Consider the following 19,896-nt stretch of genomic DNA (forward strand, 5'->3'; position numbering starts at 1 on the left):
AGCGGTAGTACCTATAGTGGGAGACATGCCACGCTTCTTTGGGGGTAGTTTGTCCACCTTTGGTCCCCACCCTGCACTCAGCTCTCACCTGCGGCTTCTGGAAGCTGTTAGCATGCAGCAACGAACACACTCCAGGAAACGGCTTCAACTGGTCAGCTAAACCAGGTAAGGGTAGCTGATGGGTCTCCAAACCTGAGGTCAGTTAGGGATTTCCCTGCATGCAAAGGCAGGCTCTGGCAAATTGAGCAAAGGAGACCAATAGTGGGTCCAAGAAGGCAGTTTCTGCACATGTTGTAGAGGGAAATGAGGAGCAGATGAGGTCCATCAACCTGGGAAGGTACCCCTCTAGGAGAAGCAAAACTCTGATCCTAAATTTCTGCTGCCTTGTGGCTACACTCATTCACGAGAAAGGCTTTGGGACTAAACCCCAAGGAAAAATCTGTACCTGCTGCCTTGCAGGACATCTTTGGGAGAAGAAAAGGCGAAGGAGTAAACCATACACAAATCTGGAGTGAAGTCCCTAAGACAGATGGCGTCTTGTATGCCTGATTCGAGCAGCTCCTGCAGATAAGCTGGTGCCAAATGTATTGCTCTGTTTTCCTTTGGACTACATCAGCGAGGCCAAGAGGGGATGGGTCTTGTTGTCTGGGCAGCCCAGGGCCTTCATACACACTACCCAAGAGAGGTCACTTCGGTGCTGTAACACAGCAGAAACAATGCAGGAGGCAGCAGATACGAGTTCCTGGTATCTGCAACCACAGCAGGTACTGTGATTCTCCAGCGGTTTGACTTCACCCAGGGGGCACATTCCATTGTCTCTTAAGACAGACAGATGCCAACAACAAAAGCTATTTATTTGTTGGTTAATAACTGGGGAAAAAATCTATATATGTTTCCTGAAAGGTGCTACCTGTTAAGAGATCATTGGTGTTCTCTGCTAAGTGTTAGCCATCAGGTTTGAGAGAAATGAGCCAACTCTAGGCTGATGTGTATGTGAAGAAACCATATATTTGGGAGCCAAAGTAATGTATATGGGACTCTAACTACTGTCATTTCTGAAAAATTAGCCCTGCTAACAATGAGAGTTAAGGGTTCAACAATATCTGGAGGGCATAGGTGCCTAATCTATTATATAAGTATTTAGTTGGCACCTAAAAGGTTGGAAAAAGCCATTTCTTCTCTAGGAGCTATCTGAATGGGCACCAGTAGCCACTGATTTCCTGAGCTCCTCCATAGTTCCACTTGCTTACTTTACAGCTGAATAGGCCACATCCTATAAGTAAAGAGGCAGAAACTTTGCCTGTTAATCTCAGAGGACACTTTGGTAATCTAGGCCAGGGGTAGCCAGGTGGTAGCCTGCAGACATTATCTGGTTTATGGTCCAAATTTTACTGCCCATAGAATGTTGCAGAAATCTAGACAAATGTCCCATTTATCGAGTGGAATTTCTTTTCCTCCCAGTCCAGCTGATACAGGAGCATAGACTAAGTTGGGGGTTGAGAACTTCATGTTACATGCCAAAATTTCATGTAAAAAGCCAAAATTATTGTGACTGTGGAGGAAAAAAACCTAGTCCCTGGAAAGTAGGCTCATGGGGAAATTGCTTCTTTTCCACCCAAAGCTAACAGAGGCTAACATTTCCATGGCAAAGAAGATTACACAGACAGAAACAGATTAAGCTTGGATTTCCTTTTGTGCAGCATCAAGGTCACGCGTCTGCGTCATCTCATGGAGTAGAGCACATTTGTATTCTTGAAATGTACAGTTTCACTCTGCTGGTTTCCAGATTGTATGGCAGGGAAAATAAACCCACTGCTGCCCACAGACAGTTTTGAAATGTCTCCACGCTGAATTGCATAGCTTGCCATCACAATACTTAGAGAGACTAGCCTGACAGCACATTACAACACCTTCTGCAGCGTATGAGCTGTATCCCTGCTGTCCTTCTCATGTGTTGACTTAAACTGGAAATGTAAAACTGGAAGAGAAAGACTCACTAAATGAAATAATACATTAGCTCCATATCTGTGCCCTATAGGTTAAAAAAAACCAACAAATTGCGAGCATTGGGGGCCTGATCCAGACTGCAACCCTAGCAAAGCAGGCTTTAACTCTTTGCCTCTGCTGTGTTCCTAATTCATATTGGTTGCCCAGCACTGGCAATTTGTATAGGGGAAATGCCCATTCACTTCCTCTTCCTCCTTCTCTCTTTTCCTCTTCCTATTAAATAAAGCCTAGTTATTGTTCTCTGTTCTGTTATAAGAAGTTGCATCTGTGGGATAACCAGCCTCATATAGCCAACATGCATTAATCAAGCCTTTGTTTCCACCCATGGCTCTAACAAGCCTCTCTAGAGTTCCTATACCAATATTTTAGGAACTTTCACCACTGTAACTAAGCCAAAGTTTTGCTGCTTGTGCGACTTTTTCTGAATGCACATGAATTTGACCTTTGGAGAGTTTGTAAGTAATACATTTTTAACTTGCCAAATGTGTTGTCTTGTTCTATGCTAGGCAAAGTGGGGAACTTTGGAAGGAACTTAGAAGGGTGTATTTTAAAGCTCTAATAGCCTATATTTCCACACTTAACTTTGCTGCATATTTTGTGATTTTAAATCTCTGCTCAGGTTCTTTAATCAAAGAGTACTTGCCCCAAACTTGGATCTTGGCACCCAGGAATTCTACTTTTATACCTCCCGTACCAACAGCCTCCTAGTGTGCACTATTTCAGGGGTCTGACATTCTATCCCCCTCACCTACCATGGTACTGTTTGAACCCAACCCCAAGTTCTTTACACAACAGTGGGTTTCTGGGAAGCGTAGTCCTGTTACATAAATTATTGGTATTACTGTAGATGCACTTTCAGCCAAATAGATAGGAAGCTATTGCAGTATTTCTAATCGTACTAGTCCCCAAAGGGAAAACAAAGCAATCAGTCAGCATGACTACAAAGCCAATAGTTTGAGAATGTGCCTAGCTCTGTGGCCTGCAATCTCCACCAAAGTATTTTTGGAGATGAGAAGGATGCCCTGTAGAAAGTTAGCTAAATATTTTATAGCGACTCAGCAAGCAGAACAAATACGGTAGGCTGTGAGTGCTTTCTATGGTTCCCCAGAGAACCTTACTGGAATGCAAAACTCACACAGAAATAACGTTACAGGAGACAGAGGCTTAGTTCTCAGAGATGAGGATGGCAAACCTGTTTCTCAGATTTACCAGTTCAGAATGTGGAGAATGTGTGAGAAACACACCATCAGGACAGAAAGCTTTTCTGCACTCAAAAACCTCTTCTCGCAGAAAACTGGATTTCAGTGCTCCTACCTAGCCTTTCTCTGCAGCCTGGATTAGATACAGATTTAGCATATGGGTGAAAAGTAGATCAAGATGTCAATTCGCCCTCAAACTCAAGTCTTTTGGCAGAGGTCTATTTCAACTGTGCCAAAAAGTGACCTCCACTTCCTTCAGTGTTTTCTTCCTTTAGAAAAGAAGCTTTGTCTGCCCCTTCCCAAGGCACTCTAGAATCTCCACTGATGTGGAGTTTGAAGCTTAACTTTTTATTGCAAGGTATCCAAGGTTTGTTAGGGTGCTGTGTGTGGTTTTCTTTGCAGTAAACGTTTCTGCAGCACTCTGCAGCTTCTTGGCACATGGTCAGAGTTACTTTATGATGTCTTACCCTGAGTTTTGATTGAAGTGTGGGCACCTGGGAATAGTGCAGAGTGCCGACCTCTGTTGACATGGGGCTCATCCAGATTCCTTTTGTGCCTCATTTCTAGGCACAGGCCCACACTTCAAAGCCTCAGGTCGGAGCAAGTTTGTTTTTGTTCCCTGAAGCTTTCCCTGTGAAAACCCGCTCTTTACTGCTGAATTGGAGTAAATGACCATCTGCAGAAAACTGGATTGCACAGTGAAAGAAAGGATACTCACAAACTCCCCTGGCCACCTTGAAGTTATGATAATGATAATAATAATAATGATTTGATTTATATACAACTTATGTGCAAAGAAAGGTAGGGTAAGCACAATAAAACTCTGCCCACAACAACAACAACAACAACAACAAATTATTTATACCCTGCCCATCTGGCTGGGTTTCCCAAGCCACGCTGGGCGGCTTCCAACAAAGTATTAAAATACAGTGGTCTGTTAAACATTAAAAGCTTCCCTAAACAGGGCTGCCTTCAGATGTCTTATAAAAATCTGGTAGTTGTTTTCCTCTTTTGACACCTGGTGGGAGGGCATTCCACAGGTCGGGCGCCACTACCGAGAAGGCACTGTGCCTGATTCCCTGTAACTTGGCTTCTCACAGTGAGGGAACCGCCAGAAGGCCCTCGGCGCTGGACCTCAGTGTCCGGGCAGAACGCTGGGGGTGGAGACGCTCTAAATTAGAGAATTTCACTAATTTTTGTCTCAATTTTGATGTTTTCAAATGCACCCCCCCTTTAACTGACAGAAAATGTTGGGGGGAAATGCAGGAGACATTTTCAGCATAGCACAAATAAAAACACAGATGCTCAAGATCTTTAGCCTTTTGGAGCAAAAATTCCTCTTAGGATATGTCAGTTACTCATTTATTTGAGTAGGTAAGCAGACAAAGTCAGTTGTAATATTGTAAGGACATAAGCCATTCAGATGATATCTTAAGACTGGTTTCCTGAGATGACAGACCACATTGGGTTGGTCAACATCAGTCTAACAAGATATATTTACATGAGGTGAGATGGTGAGAGATGGAGAGGTGAAGTTAAATTTGTACCCGTAGGAAGGAGAAACAACCACCAGCTGGTGGGAAGCATGGCTTTCACTAACTAAATGAGTAAGCAGACAAGCAACATTTTAAGAGCATAAGGGGTGCTGTAAGAGGTGATAAATTGCAATGCATGGGAGGCTAGAAAGATCAGAGGCCTAAGCATTGGTTGGTGATTTCAAAGTTGTTGAGCCTTTTTTTGGCAAAATCTCACAAATCTCTATTTTTCACGAAAAACTTCTGATATGGGCTGCCATTTTGAGTATCAAAATAGGAAATCTTATCTTTGTTTCCCCCAGTGATGGAGGAGAAATTATGTTCAGTTGAATTTTTATGTGAGTTGATGTAAATTGCACTTCACTGAAACAGTGCACAAACTGAAACACATCAATCTTTTGAATTTTGCATTTATCCAGCCAAATAATGTGTGCAATAATATATATCATGGGAGAGTATGCATAGGGGTGGCCTGTTGTGGTTACAGAGTAATCCTAACCATGCCTACTCAAAGGTAAATCCTATTGAATTTGATAGGGTTTACTCCCAGTTTAGGATTAGGATGGTAGCCTTAAGAGTTAGTGAGATCATACAAAAAGATAACTCATCCTAATTTTAGATTCAATTTATTCTAATTTTCTAGCAATCAACAGCAAGGAAAACTGAAAACTAGAAGTACTCAGCTATATCGTTACTTCATCTAAAAAAGCCACACTCCTGAGAAGAAACAGTCATTACTAGAGCATACCAAGTGTTCTTTCTTGATGGTAAAAAGAATTAAGCACATGCTATTTGTGTTCTGTCAGATATTGACATGAACTGTTTTTATAAATTTGCAAGAAAATATCACACACAGCCAGATGAATCCATGCTGGTGAAAAGCAAGTTTTCATTGCTTGTTAGCAGATTTCAAACAATAAGATTTATTTTTTAAAGGAATAGTAACCACTAGGGGGCATGTGTGTGCTGCTTTGTTAGACTTGCCTAAACGAGGACTATAGATGAGAAATAAGCAAATTTTCTGCATCTTCCTTACTGACATAATGCGAGCAAAAATGGCTTCCCAAAATTCTACACCCTTTTGCAGACAGCAAAATTTGAGGTGGGGAGAGGATTTTGTTGAATGGCCTCCAGCAGAATTTTTCCAACAGTGGTCTTCTGAGAAAGTTTTGCCTAATTTAATACTGAATCAATAAAACTTTGTTGTTAGAATACAGGTCAATATCATTTCCTTTAACATTATTGCAATATTATCAAAGAAAATGAAAAGTGGGCATGCAACTGCAGCTGAAATTCTCCACCTCATTGGAGAGAGGACATTTCACTGTCTATTCTTCATTCGTGGTGTGTACACTAAATTTCTCCAACACTTTGGTGAGAGAAGGGAGAAAGTTCATGGTATATTTTTTTCTGGGGATTTTTGGCCCAACCCTAGTTTCTGTGTTCAGGTGTCACAGTGCCTGATTATCTAGGGATGGAGAAACAATTTTATTTTCTCATTTTTTCTCTATCTTATATTTAGTTTGCCACATTTGCACATCACTCTGCAAACCTTTTAAAGAAAGAAAATATGCATATTTGTACCCCAAAGGTTTTTGTCTTATTTTTTGTTTGCCTACTCTGGTTCTGTGGCTGATTTTTTTTTTACTGCCCTCTGTAGCAGCAGAATCATAGAAAACAGATGATTTGCACTATCATCCATGTGGCAGCTTATCAAATATTTGAAGGTGGCTGTTACATCATGTGTTAATTTTACTTTCTCTAGGATAAACATATCCAACCCTTCCAACTTTTCTTCACCTATATTACCAGTTGGGATTAGTGAAATATAGTGTCCTACTCGGGGCATGCTGATCTATTGATACAGTATGCTTGGATTGTTGAAAACCTTTGGTATTGCACTAAAAGAAAGTGAAAGTAATATGCCTGGGATTCTCTCGCTGAGATTACTGCATTGCAAGGGGTTGGATTGGATGACCCTCAAGGTCCCTTAACAATTCTGTGATTCTATTATTAATCATGAAAGTAAAAGGCGCTATAGCACTGCAATGAAGGATGGGATACAAATTGTTTTGAGTCAATCAAGCGAAATGTGAAGTTTCGTTAATGGAGGGTATATTTTCATTATTCGTACAGCTTTATGTATTATGGAAGGAGCCTTTCAGAAAGACAAGTCCTTCCTCGTAGTGATCACAGTATACCTTTAAATACTGAAGCTCATGGAGAGCTCTAGATTGGAACAAGTTAAGCGGCTCTCTCCTTTCTTGGTGATTTACAGCTGTTTTGGATTCCCAAAGACCACCAGCCCTAGTCAGCTTGACCAATGGCCATGGATGATGTGAATTGTAGCCTCAAACACCTGGAGGGTATCAGGTGGGGAAAAGCTGAGATATAGCCTGAATAGATTGGAACTGCACTGCATGTGAGCAATTAACAGGCACATTTCAAAAAATTGAGATTGCTGCCCTAGGAGTAGGACAAGCAGGAGGAAGCACAAGAGAAGGTTAACCATTTTACCTCCCCCACTACGGCCCCAGCCCCCCCCACCTTATTAGCCAATGCAGAGAAACTCCTGTTCGCTCGCCCCCTTCCCTGCAGTGGGTAGTTTCTTTTCTTTTAAGGGCTTACATGCAATTAATGCCATATGCTGTGTGGCCCATAGCTGCGGTTGGACAGAACGACAAATGAGGTGTGTAAAGAGCAACCAGTGTGTATACTGCAGTGTTTATTCTATAAAGAAAAGCTTTGTTCAGGAAGGAAGGGCCTTCTCAAAACCAACATGTTAATAATAAGGCAATGCTCATTAAGCTCAGAAGGCCTCTGAGGACTCGGTAACCACCCTGGAGAAGCTTCTGTGGATTGTGGTAGACAGCGCCTTCTGTTGTCGACATGGGGCTTCATGATGAAACGAGGAAATGGGCCTTGACACGAATAAACAGTCTCCAGGGGAGCTGCCTCTGCACATTGCCTTTCAAAGCCAACCCATAACAGCACGTTCTCTGGAGCACCTCTGCTAATGCCGAGCCACAAACGTCTCCTTTATTCTTATTTTCACCATCCTCCATCAATGAATGAGAAAAGAAACCACATTAGAAAATTATCAAAGGGTAAAAGTTATGTACTGCTGACATCTTTGTTGTCCTAAGAGGTATTAATAGTAATCTGTCTCCCAGTTGTTGGAGGGCAGGGCATGCAGCAAATGGGGTTCTTGAATGAATACGTGGTGGCCCTGTCCCTATGGTGCTGAATTTGGCTTTTTTCTTTTTATCTTACCGGGAATTGCTGCCCAGCAGGATCCTAAATCACCCTTGCTAGCTCTTTTCGCTGCCTTCCAGGGTTCCAAGATTTGATGACTCAGCTCTTAGTAGCCACACACAACTATACCTGGAGTAAGTCATGTGACTACCCTCCAGAAATCTGGTACAACCACATTTGGAATATAGCTCTATCAGGGGGGAAAAAATTACTGACAGCATCAGGCTGGCACAAAGCCTGTCTGAACCGGATCAGTGGAAGGCCTGTGGCTACGGAGACACCAAGACACTCTTTGCACCAACAGCTGGTCTCATCTTTGTCCTGTAGCACTGACTTCTATGCCAAGATTTTTTTGTATTGCCCCTCCTTTTCTGAATGCTGATATGTGTACATAGTGAGCAACCTGACATTCTGTTTTTTTATTGTTACTCACATGCTTATTTGAATGTGGCTGCTGTGTACTATATATTGAAAACAGTAAGTTTTATTTAAAAAAAAACACAGGGCGGGGGGGGTGGGGCGGATCTGACACTCTCAAGGCGGAATGTGCTTCAATGTGCTTACAAAACTTCTGAGGTGCCCAGGGAAGTTTGTGTCATTTCTTCCATTGTAACAAATAATCTCAACAGTGGTCTGCACCCAGCAGCCTTTCCCAGGTGCCTGTGCTTCAGTCAAAACCCAGAGTAAGACATCATGAAGTAACTTCTCCCAGTGGATTTTTTTCTAGATTAAGCAGCACAAGCAGCCAGGAAGGCTACAGAGGGTTGGATAAATCTCTAGTGGAAAGAAAACCACATGCACACCACCCTTGCATATTTTGGGCATTGTTTTTGTTTGTTTGTTTGTTTCTGAATGCAATAGCCTGAGGGCTCTCTGGTTACAGTAGCTGAATATAAACATCTTAAATAAATATAATTTGCTCCCATGAAATGGTGTGTATTATACTTACTTTACAACCTTCCTGAGAAGTGACACATTTATTTCTATTGTATAAGTAAATCCCAATGGCAATAGCTGGAGCTACCTATGAGTATAGGTCCATCAGATTATATGGTAAATCTACCTTATTCCAGCTATGGGGCTTAGTGTATTTCTGCGGAGGCCAAGCTGAATCTCCTCTGAACAAGGACTATTCATAACACTAAATGGCCTGTCTAGAAAGTCTGTTTTTTGTGTGCAACTGTTGTTCTGTTTTCCTGGAACAGTATTTGCAAGCGAGACAGTTGGATCAATTAGCGTCTATGAAATAGAAAAGGAAAATATATTGCAACATTTTCTATTTCTCCATCTGTTTTTGTTTCCACTTGCCTATTCATTAAACTTCACAGCTGAAAACTAACAAGCAATGGGAGTGGGTAGAAATAGTATCAAGTTTGCAAGAACTTGGGGTCCAAGCAATGGTTCAGTTCCATGATGACCACATTCTACCTCCACCGTCAGACATAGTATGCCTCTGAAAAACAGTAGCTGGGAATTGTAGGTGCGCAGAATGCTTCAGCTTGCAGGCTTCTAATGGGCATCTAGTTGGCCAATATGAGAACAGGATTCTGGAATAGATGGGCTATTGGCCTGATCCAGCAGGCTCTTCTTATGTTCTCCAGTGAGAGTTCATCCATACAATATGCTAAAATTGTGTAAGGCTACTTTGTGTGTCTCCACTCAAATGCACTCAAAATGTGCATCTATTGAACAAATCCATTTATATCAGGCTCTACTTGCTCACTTTTGCCCACCTTTTTTTTTTTTTTTTGCTTTAAAAACAATTGTGGAAATGCTTCTGGAGCAAATCAAATGAGGCTGGCAGAGCAATCAACTCAACACAACTGATAAACCAGGGATGGCACACCTGTGGCCCTCTGGCGGTTGTTGGACTACAACTGGTATTATCCCTATTGGTCGTGCTGGCTAGGGCTGATGGAAGTCGCAGTCCAACAACATGCTGTAGAACTTCCTGCTGCTCAAAATGTTGCCCGTAGGAGCTGCTCTCTCTCTCTCTCTCTGTCTTCTGATTGCAGAGTTTTGAAGACTGCAGAGAGAACTAGAAAGAGAGAGACTTAACAGATGACAGAGAGGAAGGAACTCAGAATGGTGTGTGATGCCTGAGACCTATACTTGCATCCCAGGTCTGTATAGCCGGACTAGTCTGAGAGACATTAACCTTTCACCCATGTGTAACTCATGTTATTGGGACTCCATACTCCTTTAATCTGTTGCTCAAAGATACTCAAAACTGTATACCTACCCTACTTGTTTCCCTTCCTGTCAAACCAATCCTACCTCTTGGCTTTTCTTAAGTTGCCCACTGCTTCTTCTCCCCTGCCGCCTTTTGAGAAACATGAGGTCTACTGGGCAGAAGCCTCTCAGCCTGAATGTGTTGTTTCTTTCTTCCGTATCTCCCATGCCACTATTGTCCTCAGCTCCCACACCTTAGAATCTGTGATTTGCTTATAAATTTAATATACACACATACGCTATAGACTCAAGTTCTCTTTAATAGTTGGCATAAATTAATCTGTCTTGAGTGATCCCAACAATGCACATTTCCTTAAAAAATATAATAAGTGCCCAGTCAAGCATTCCTGGCAAAAAATCTCAGCAACCAGCAGGCACTGAAATATTTTTCAAAAAAATTGGCCAGCGGACTAAGATCTCTCTTCCACCTACTTTACTCATGCACCATGTCAAATATGCATCATGGAAGCTTTCCTAGAAACCAAACTTGTGTATCAGACTTGTCACTTTTATTGATCTCTGTCTAATATAATTAGTGTTCTTATTTTAAAATGTATGCATATGTGACGGGGTAAAGATGAAATGAAACATAAGAGAAGCAGGTCACCAGAATGGAAACCACATTTCTAATTAGGTTGTGCATGTTTAAAGTCAAACCTCAACCATAAGTGGACTGTTCTTCAATTAAAATAGGAGTCTGATAGCTAGTTAAGCATCAAGAAAAGGACCTTCTAAATAAACTAGAGGTGTAGCAGGAGCAAATTGTGCTAACGAGCCATAAACATACTGCTGGGTTTGTTATTTATTCAACACTAATTACTGAACTCAATACTGATTAGAGAGTTTACACATCTCACACACAAAAAAACCTCTAAGTGACAACTAACCACAATATGTATATATTGTAGAAACAGCCGTGGCCACAACAGTAAAGGTTGTTTCATTAACCAACGTTCAAATTTACTAGAAAGCAAAATTACACTAGTCCTTTAGTAAAGTTTATAAACATTTTTAAAAAGTGCATAACATCTGAAACAAGAAGAAAACAGGACATCACTTAAAAATAAAAATAAAGAAAACAAATTGGGATGGGGAGGGAGACTTGTGATTGCTGCTCCACTTGATTGCCACAGGAATATTCATGTTTAACTCCAATCTCAGCTGCTTAGAGACAAAGTAACCCCAGTTCTAAACACTACAATAAATTTATGCTTCATTTCAGGACACAAGTATTCAGCAACTTTCTGGGGCTTCTGTTTCATCAGCTCCCAACATATTATTTCTCCTTTAAAAAAAAAGTTGTACTGATAAGTTTGCTCTTAAAACCTCAGCATGAACATCATGTTTGTTTTTTGGCTTTTTAGTGGAAAAGGCCAGTTCCCTAAGGGATGAGATTAAATAAAAGATTCTGCCTGAATCTTGGATTTCCAACCATCTACAAGCAAAGTGACCGAACTGTACTGAGAAAACAACAAGACACACCAGACTATACGTTAATTACATTGTATGTTCTTATAAATGAAAGAATGCAGTTTCATCAGATTAGCAGCTGATTTGATAATCTCATCATGTGCACACCCACCACACTATGCGAAAATAAAACCCTAGCCCTTTTAAAACAAGTGGTAGAAAAAAATCACAGTCACAGAAGTTGCCTTCATAAGCATTTTGAGAAGGGGCAGTGTGGCGCATCTAAACTGTACAATATAAAACATTGTAAGTAATAGAGCTGAAAACACAGAAGCAGAGTTCTTAAAAAAACAAACCAACGGTGCTTCCTTGACAGGTGATTTTAATAGGTGAACACCCTCTGAAGGTCAGACAACCTCTGAAGATCACTGGAGCCATTGTCATACAATGCAATTCAAGCCTCTGGTGAGTTGAGGGCTGCTTGCTACACAATGTAGTTTGCTCTACTTCCTATGAGCATTTCATCAAGTGGTCATTTGTGGTGAGATCCATGTTGAGAGAGTCTCGAGATGAGCAACGAAGTCTCAACCATTGCTAACAGAGGTAGAGAAAGTTCTGTCTGCTGCTACAGCCTCCTTTGCCCCTTTTAGCATTGGACCGTTCAGCTCCCAGGAACGAGGCGCATCCATTTTCATTTTTTGTTCAATCAGCTTGCTCACAAAATACCTTTTTCCCAATAGGCTTTTGCGATTCGAAAACATCCCACAGTTGCGGCTGTCGGTCAAAGTAGGACGTCAACTTTCTTGCTTTGCTGTTTCCCCCTGGGCTTCCCCAGTTTGCTCAGTGGGATTTCTCTGTGCATCTCCTTCCCCTTCTGTAAGGAAAAAAAAAGTTAAGCAGTGGTGAAATAACATCAAGACCACATAATCATAGAGTTGGACAGAATCCTCCAAGGGTGATCTAGTCCAACCCCTTGCAATGTAGGAATCTCAGCTAAAGCATCCATGACAGATGGCCACCCAACCTCTGCTTAAAAACCTCCGAGGAAGGGGAGTCCGTAACCTCCTGAGGGAGTCAACAGCTCTTGCTGTCAAAGTTCTTCCTGATGTTCAGCTGGAATCTCCTTTCTTGAAACTTGAAGTCATTGGTACGGGTCCTACCCTCCAGACCAGGGGCTAGCAAACTTTTTCAGCAGGGGGCCGGTCCATTGTCCCTCAGACCTTGTGGGGGGCCATATTTTTTTTGGGGGGGGGGGGGAATGAACAAATTCCTATGGCCCATAAATAACCGAGAGATGCATTTTAAATAAAAGGACACATTCTACTCATGTAAAAACACGCTGGTTCCTGAACCGTCCACAGGCCGGATTTAGAAGGCGATTGGGCCAGATCCGGCCCCCGGGCCTTAGTTTGCCTACCCATGCTCCAGACTAATCTAGTTTAAGCCTGCAAATTCCATGGCACTGAAAGACATCGATGGGTGTTTGGTTTGGCTTCTTTAATAGTCAATGAGTTTTAAAAATGTGCTTGGTAACTAGCTAATTTAGAGTACATAAAGAAGAACCGAAGTTCTGTGGGTATATAGAAATGCGTGATGTACATCACACTTGGATGTACATTGCTTGAGACATAAGCATTATGTCGTGTTGTAACTGTGAAGGTCCATGCACTCACGCAACTGTGTGTGCCATCCAGGTTATTGTATTTAGCTGCTAGAATTATTATTATTTAAAGGACGAAGAAAAAGAAGAAGAAGAAGAAGAAGAAGAAGAAGAAGAAGAGGAGGAGGAGTTTGGATTTGATATCCTGCTTTATCACTACCCTAAGGAGTCTCAAAGCGGCTAACATTCTCCTTTCCCTTCCTCCCCCACAACACACACTCTGTGAGGTGAGTGGGGCCGAGAGACTTCAAAGAAGTGTGACTAGCCCAAGGTCACCCAGCAGCTGCATGTGGAGGAGCGGAGACGTGAACCTAGTTCACCAGATTACGAGTCTACCACTCTTAACCACTACACCACACTGGCATCAAAGGAGTGATGGGAAAACCCTTAGCTTTTTCCCAGTACCATTCAGAAAAATTAAGATCATGGCATTTATGTTATGGCAAATGGAATCCCATAGGAGGGACGAATTCTCTTTTGCGCTCACCATTCCAACCACTCTGCAAATATTCACTAGTGGATCTCTCCCGCAAGCTGTTCCCAGGAACTGGGAGGTGGTTTCAGCCACCTCCCATACAACCTTTATTACACCAAGAAATTCAATGCTTAGGTAGAGCTGTCATAACTTGTGTCAGTTCAATGGAAACAGGTTTTTTCAGACACAGTAACACAGCCAATATTCGCACCCCCCCACATGGGCAATAGCAGACAGAAATAAAATGTCCTTCTATTCCCTGCTGCAACTCTGTCCCTTGAGAGCGGGGAGGGTTGTCTCACACCTCTGCATTCCTCTTTATGGTACCTAAGAGTATAGAAACCTTGCAGAGGCATGTGAGAATGGCATGAAAGGGAAGGCGTTTGCCCTTTGCTCCCTGGACATGCCTTCCTACTTAGAGAGTCCCCATGGAGCAAGTGGCCAAATAAACCCAGGACCTGACAAGTACTGTGCCCACCATAATTACAAGGCTACTCTGCTGCAGTGCTGTGGATGGGAAAATGTAAAAAGGAAAATCTGTTTCATAAGTTCATTAGTAGCAATCAGTGGATGCCAACTGCAAATACAGTATTAGGCAAGCTTGGCAGTTTCACAGTTTTTATCTGTGTTTGCTAAATACAAGCAAAATAAACATGCCAAATTGGATCGCTCTCTAGGGTATCAGGAAATTGAAAACTAAAAGGAAATTCTGATGCAAATTTCCAATGCAAAAATTTCCAGAAACCCATATCACTGCTCTGCGGGTAGGATTTCCTGGGGTATGTTAGCTTCGTGGTAGATGGTTCTGAGTTGCTAAGGTGTTGTTGGAGACCGTCTCCCATCAGCTCAAGCCAACATGGCCAGTGGTCAGCGATGAGAAGAATCAGTGACATTCTGCACAACAACAGTTTCCCCAATCCTGTGCTGAGCAGACTGACTTAAGTAGTTCTTATTAACACCATGAAACTTTCTCTGTATTACAGAGCTCATGTCCATTGTGGAGATATTGGGGTGGGGGAAGAGAACTTCCTTCGTAGAATCTGGAAAGACTGAGTGGTATCCGACTAACTCCTTCCATCAGTGCAAGGGAATCCGCTTGCGCAATGCAACTCCACCCCTCCCCCTGTGTGTCCCCGAAATCTGTTCTGGGGGTTCTCCCAACCCTCCAAAGCAGATCTGGAGAGAGCATGAGAGGAGAGAGGAGAGGAAGGAAATAACAGACAGAAATCCTTGCACTGATGGGATGCGGTAGGCCACAACTGCACCATACATTTAAAATACTAGTATACAACTTTAATAGATATGGCTTCCCCAAAGAATCCTGGGAAATGTAGTTTGTAATGAGTGCTGAGAGTTGCTTGGGAACTGTAGGGTCTGTGAAAGGAATAGGGGTCTCCCAACAACTCTTAGCAAGCTGTACATGGGTGTACTGTTTGAAGTGGTATAATAGTGTTTTAAATGGATGGTGTGGGTTTAGTCTTAGCTGGTAACCCAGGTCTATCAACTGGACTCCTCAAAGCACATTTTTATTATACATTTCTCTAATATAGGCCCACCAGCTTGGCCAAAACTAACCAGCCACATAAAAGGCTAAATGACAATCCATCTGTTTTTGAAGGGGGAAGTTAGCATATTGTAGGTGGGTTGTGGTAGCCTGCATTAACTCAAAAAAGCAGAGATGTTGTCCTTTTTATACAGCAACATATTTCATGAACTAGTCTACTATTCTGCTATGGCCTTGCACTAGATAGAAGTACATAAAATGCCCTCATATACGAACCAGCTAAAGACTAATTTTTAACACTGAATTTTAAATTTTTGTAGCCTGCTTTGGAACCTTAAGGAGAAGAGCAGGTAAGACATTTAATTTTTTGAAAAAGTAAATAAATTAATAACAATAAATGTGAAAAGCCACTAAAGCCCAGCATGTTGTTTCCATAAATGATGTCCTTGCAGACTTATTAATGGTTTTTCTCTTAACCTTTCAGATTAGTACTTACCAGTTTTGTTTATATCAAGTTCTGATAACTTCAAGGATAGTTCACTAGAATTTCCACTTGCAGAGGACACAAGGATATCATGAAGGGCATTTCTTCTCCCGGTTCTCCCAGAAGCAATGAAATCTGCATATGTAGATTCCACATCAGTCATTGCTAACCAGTATCCACATAGCAGTACCTAAGAAAAAACAAAGAAAATCAAAAGCTACATTAGGGATAATAGGAGGGCATGAAGCAAGGAGACAAATATGGAATCATTAGATGATTTGTACAACTGGGAAGACAATTTCACACCTTGTATCATGGAAGGCTTTGGGGAAGGGATAGCTAACCTGTGTCCCTTCCGGTTTTGTTGAACACCACATCCTGTCAGCGCCAGCTAGCATGGCCAAAGCTCAAGGGTAGTAGGAGCTGAAGGGCACCAGGTTAAAATAAGCTGATCTAAAAATGATGTTAATCTATTAATTAACACCATCAAAAATGGTTTAGAAACATTAGCTGGTGAAAAACGCCATGGCTGTCCATCATTTGCTAATGGGTCAGCCAAAGCACATTAGACTGGTGCTGCATCAGCTGCTTCTGCAGTTCCACAACATCTGGAAGGCACAATATTGTCTACCCAGAGTGTCTGGTTTATCTGACCAGCCTGAGGTTCGAGGTTCTCAACTAGAAAGAAGGGAACATTGGTTGGAATCTGTTGGGAGGGCTCCATGTTGAGGAAGACTGCTTTATATCAATTCCAAATTCATGGTTGAATGAGGAGATCTGAAATAATGATTCACGTCCATCGCTATCCCAGCCCCCTCAGCCTCCATGTCTTTCCTGCTTTCAAACGGAATCATACACCTAAAATAAGCCTGCTAACAACAGGCATTTGCCTATTTTTAGCCTCTTTACTTGTGTCTCCCCGCCGGCCCCCAGTCTTCCTTTCGATCAGACAAGAGACAAATAGTTACATGAGCCTTCCTGGAGCCAAGTGAACAGTTATTTGAGAAGCTGGCGGAAGGGGATTAGGTACAACATTTTATACAGGCTAAATATAGCCATATCGAATGTCTCTGAGCAGTTTATCCACACAGGGCTTCACACCGACAGAACTTCCGAGAATGGCATGCGGCAGGGCCATCAGCCCGAACAATGATACACTAACGTTAATGCTGTAAACAAGATCTAACATAAGGCTCAAAAATTCATTAAAACAAAGCTACACACACACTAACACAACAGCAGAGAAAACGTTTCTCAATAAACTTATTTCTAGCTTCCCTCACATCTCCGCAACATATATAGCTAACAGACCTCATTCTAGGGCCGAGGTAAAATGATACCCTGATTATTTGGTCCTATCATACTAATGTGTGCCTAAATTCATCACCTTTGGGCTAATGATAGAAAGAGATAGTACGGTGGTAGCGGGCCTTTCTTTCCTTCCTTCCTTCCTTCCTTCCTTCCTTCCTTCCTTCCTTCTTTGCTGCTGCCTATAGAAGTGGCAATGGCCATAACCAAGCTGGCAAAGTTGTTCTTCTTTGGTGTCTCCGGCCACCATTTTGTTTCCCCTTCCCAGACTGCCTTGGGCCTGGATAGTGTCATTTGGGATGAGAATAAAGCACCATGATGAAAGACATGGTGGCCCTTTGGAAAACTACAAACCCCTCTTATGGGAAAGGAGTGGTATGCTGTCCCTTGCAAAGTTTTAAAAGCTAGGTGACAGGGAGGAGGGAGACCCTTGCTGATCTCCCCAATAACCCTTTCCCTCCATCACCCGAATGCATCTTTCAGCAGGGGTGGGGAACCTGCAGCCTTCCATATATTGTTGGATAGCAACTCCCAGCCAGCTTTCCCAGCAAGAGACGATGGAGTTGGAGTCCAACAACAACTGGAAGAGCACTGTTCCCCATCCCTGTCTACAGCCTCCTAGGAAGCTAAGGGAGCACAGGAAAAGTGGGGAAAGCACACTTCTGGCTCCTTTCAAATGACATCTGATCCAAGAAAGAAGTGCCGTCTCCACTGAACCAATGAACTCCACTGAACTCACCCAATGGGGCATCCTACATGGATAGCCATTATTAAAGAGAAAGAAAAAGGGCAGATGAACTGGCATGGCTGCAATTCACTTACAGCAATAGGAAGCCTCCCTAAAACAACAGTTTGAAATATGATGCAAGGCAAAAAATAAAAAAAGGCTTGCGGAGGGGGGAAAGCCAGGCCTGGAAAGAGTGCAGCCTGAGGAGAGTGTCCTGAGGGTCAAGTAGGTCTGCATTTGGGGCCCAGGGCCTGTGTTTCCACACCACTGATTTAGAAAGGGTGGGATGGAGGAGAAACAAGCTCTTTTCTTGCATTTACTAGGTCTCTTGACATACATTAATTGAGGAGCCAATCCTATGCACATTTACCAGGGAGCAAACCCGCTGGGCATAGTAAGACTTGAGTCAGAGGACTGGGCTGTAAAATGCATAACCATTGCCTGTCTGCTTTGCTTTAACTACAGTGGTACCTCGGGTTAAGTACTTAATTCGTTCTGGAGGTCCGTTCTTAACCTGAAACTGTTCTTAACCTGAAGCACCACTTTAGCTAATGGGGCCTCCTGCTGCTGCCGCACCACCGGAGCACGATTTCTGTTCTCATCCTGAAGCAAAGTTCTTAACCCAAGGTACTATTTCTGGGTTAGCGGAGTCTGTAACCTGAAGCGTCTGTAACCTGAGGTACCACTGTACTGTATCTGCAGTATATGTGTGGCAGGCCCTTTCCTGCAGTGGCTCCCTGTTTCTATTTCTCTTTCCTCTTGGTTTTAATGTATCTATATGGGGTTTGTTGTCTATTTGTTTGGCTGTAAGCCACTTTGGGTTGCCCTGGGCAAGATAAAGTAACTAACACACATTATATTAATAATAATATTATTAATAATAATAACAACACAAATACTGCAGATAATTTGACTGTGAAAGGACATAACAGGTGCAAGGTGGCAGAGAGAGGGACGAGGGGGAGGAAAGATTTTTCAAAGGTTCCATAGTAGACTGCCATCTCACTAGAAGGTAGACACAATGGTAAGTGAGAACTTAATGTTCTGTTTATCCTACTTAAAAAATAAATAAATTAGCAGTGAAAGAGAAAAGCTTTTGCAAATAAACAAAATGCAAGTCAAACAAAGTTGGGCTGACAACTGTAGGAACAATTGCTCTGGATTCGATGATCAGACAATTTCCTGTATCAAAATTTCATACTTTGATCCTTCCTTCCATGTAAACATATTTACCATTTGATATTTGTCTGATCCCTTTATCCAGGGATGATTTCCGAGACTCATGTGCAAAGCCTCTGAGTAATTGGGCAAAAGACCAGCTGCAGCAAGCCACTCCTCAAAAACAAATGATAACTGGGCTCTTGGTGCTAATTTCACATCACTCCAATGTTGTTCACTAATTATTCCCTGCCAGGCTGCTGACTTACAGCAATCTGTTAATGCAAAAAGCTTATTACAGAGCCTGTTCTCATGCACCACAGAAAACTGCATCTTGCTCTGCTGATTGCAGTAAGTTTGCTGGACAACTGATAATGATGGCATTGTGTCATATTTAGTCAATTAAGCTAAAGAGTCACTTGTATATGTCAGATGGCAGAATTAGTAAGACTATTTTCTGAACTTTGCCCTCCCTTTTTTTTTTAAAAAAAATAATTTTTATTAACCGGCCAATCAAATCAAATTAAATCACATCACATAAGTTCCGAATTACAAAGCCAAATTTTAAATTTTGTTGGGGGGTCCCATATTTCAAGATCTGAAGGGGGATTCTGATCATCTTCTTGCTACTGCGTTAATGTCCAAATCAGTCCAAACAGAGTTCATAATACTATCCAGTCTTATCTTGCTGTTTCCACATCACATCTTGTTCATATATTTTCTCTTTTTTCTTTATGATCTCTTCTGATAGTCTCCTTAAGCCGATAAACACCAATAATATGCCTGTATGAATTTTTCCGTTCTTCCAATCCTCAAATCGAGATGGTTTCCATATATCATCGCCTTCATAGATAACATCACTCTTTCCATCATTAATCTCGCAAAACTGTTGCTCTTAAGTCCCTCTGAGGAGTTTCACCCACGATATAAAAACAGCTCTAT

The 19,896-nt window shown here is 42.1% G+C and overlaps 1 protein-coding gene across 4 annotated transcripts in view; it reads right to left on the bottom strand.

The window, feature by feature from the left end:
- Positions 1 to 10,470: 10,470 nt before the first annotated feature.
- Positions 10,471 to 19,896, bottom strand: part of PKIA (cAMP-dependent protein kinase inhibitor alpha) — a 39,726-nt gene continuing 30,300 nt past the window's right edge. For 2 of the 4 annotated variants that reach the window (XM_083451476.1, XM_083451477.1), the window contains exons 3-4: positions 15,774 to 15,951; positions 10,471 to 12,512 (exon numbers count right to left, since the gene is read on the bottom strand). In XM_083451476.1, the coding sequence (XP_083307602.1) occupies positions 12,433 to 12,512; positions 15,774 to 15,924 (231 nt within the window). In that variant the 5' untranslated portion in view covers positions 15,925 to 15,951 and the 3' untranslated portion in view covers positions 10,471 to 12,432. Of the gene's footprint in view, positions 12,513 to 15,773; positions 15,952 to 16,067; positions 16,609 to 19,896 lie in introns of those variants that run through there. The other 2 variants (XM_083451478.1, XM_083451475.1) reach the window with 2 other exon arrangements.

Source organism: Podarcis tiliguerta (assembly GCF_965153285.1).
Source record: "Podarcis tiliguerta genome assembly, chromosome: 7".
Lineage (NCBI taxonomy): Eukaryota > Metazoa > Chordata > Lepidosauria > Squamata > Lacertidae > Podarcis > Podarcis tiliguerta.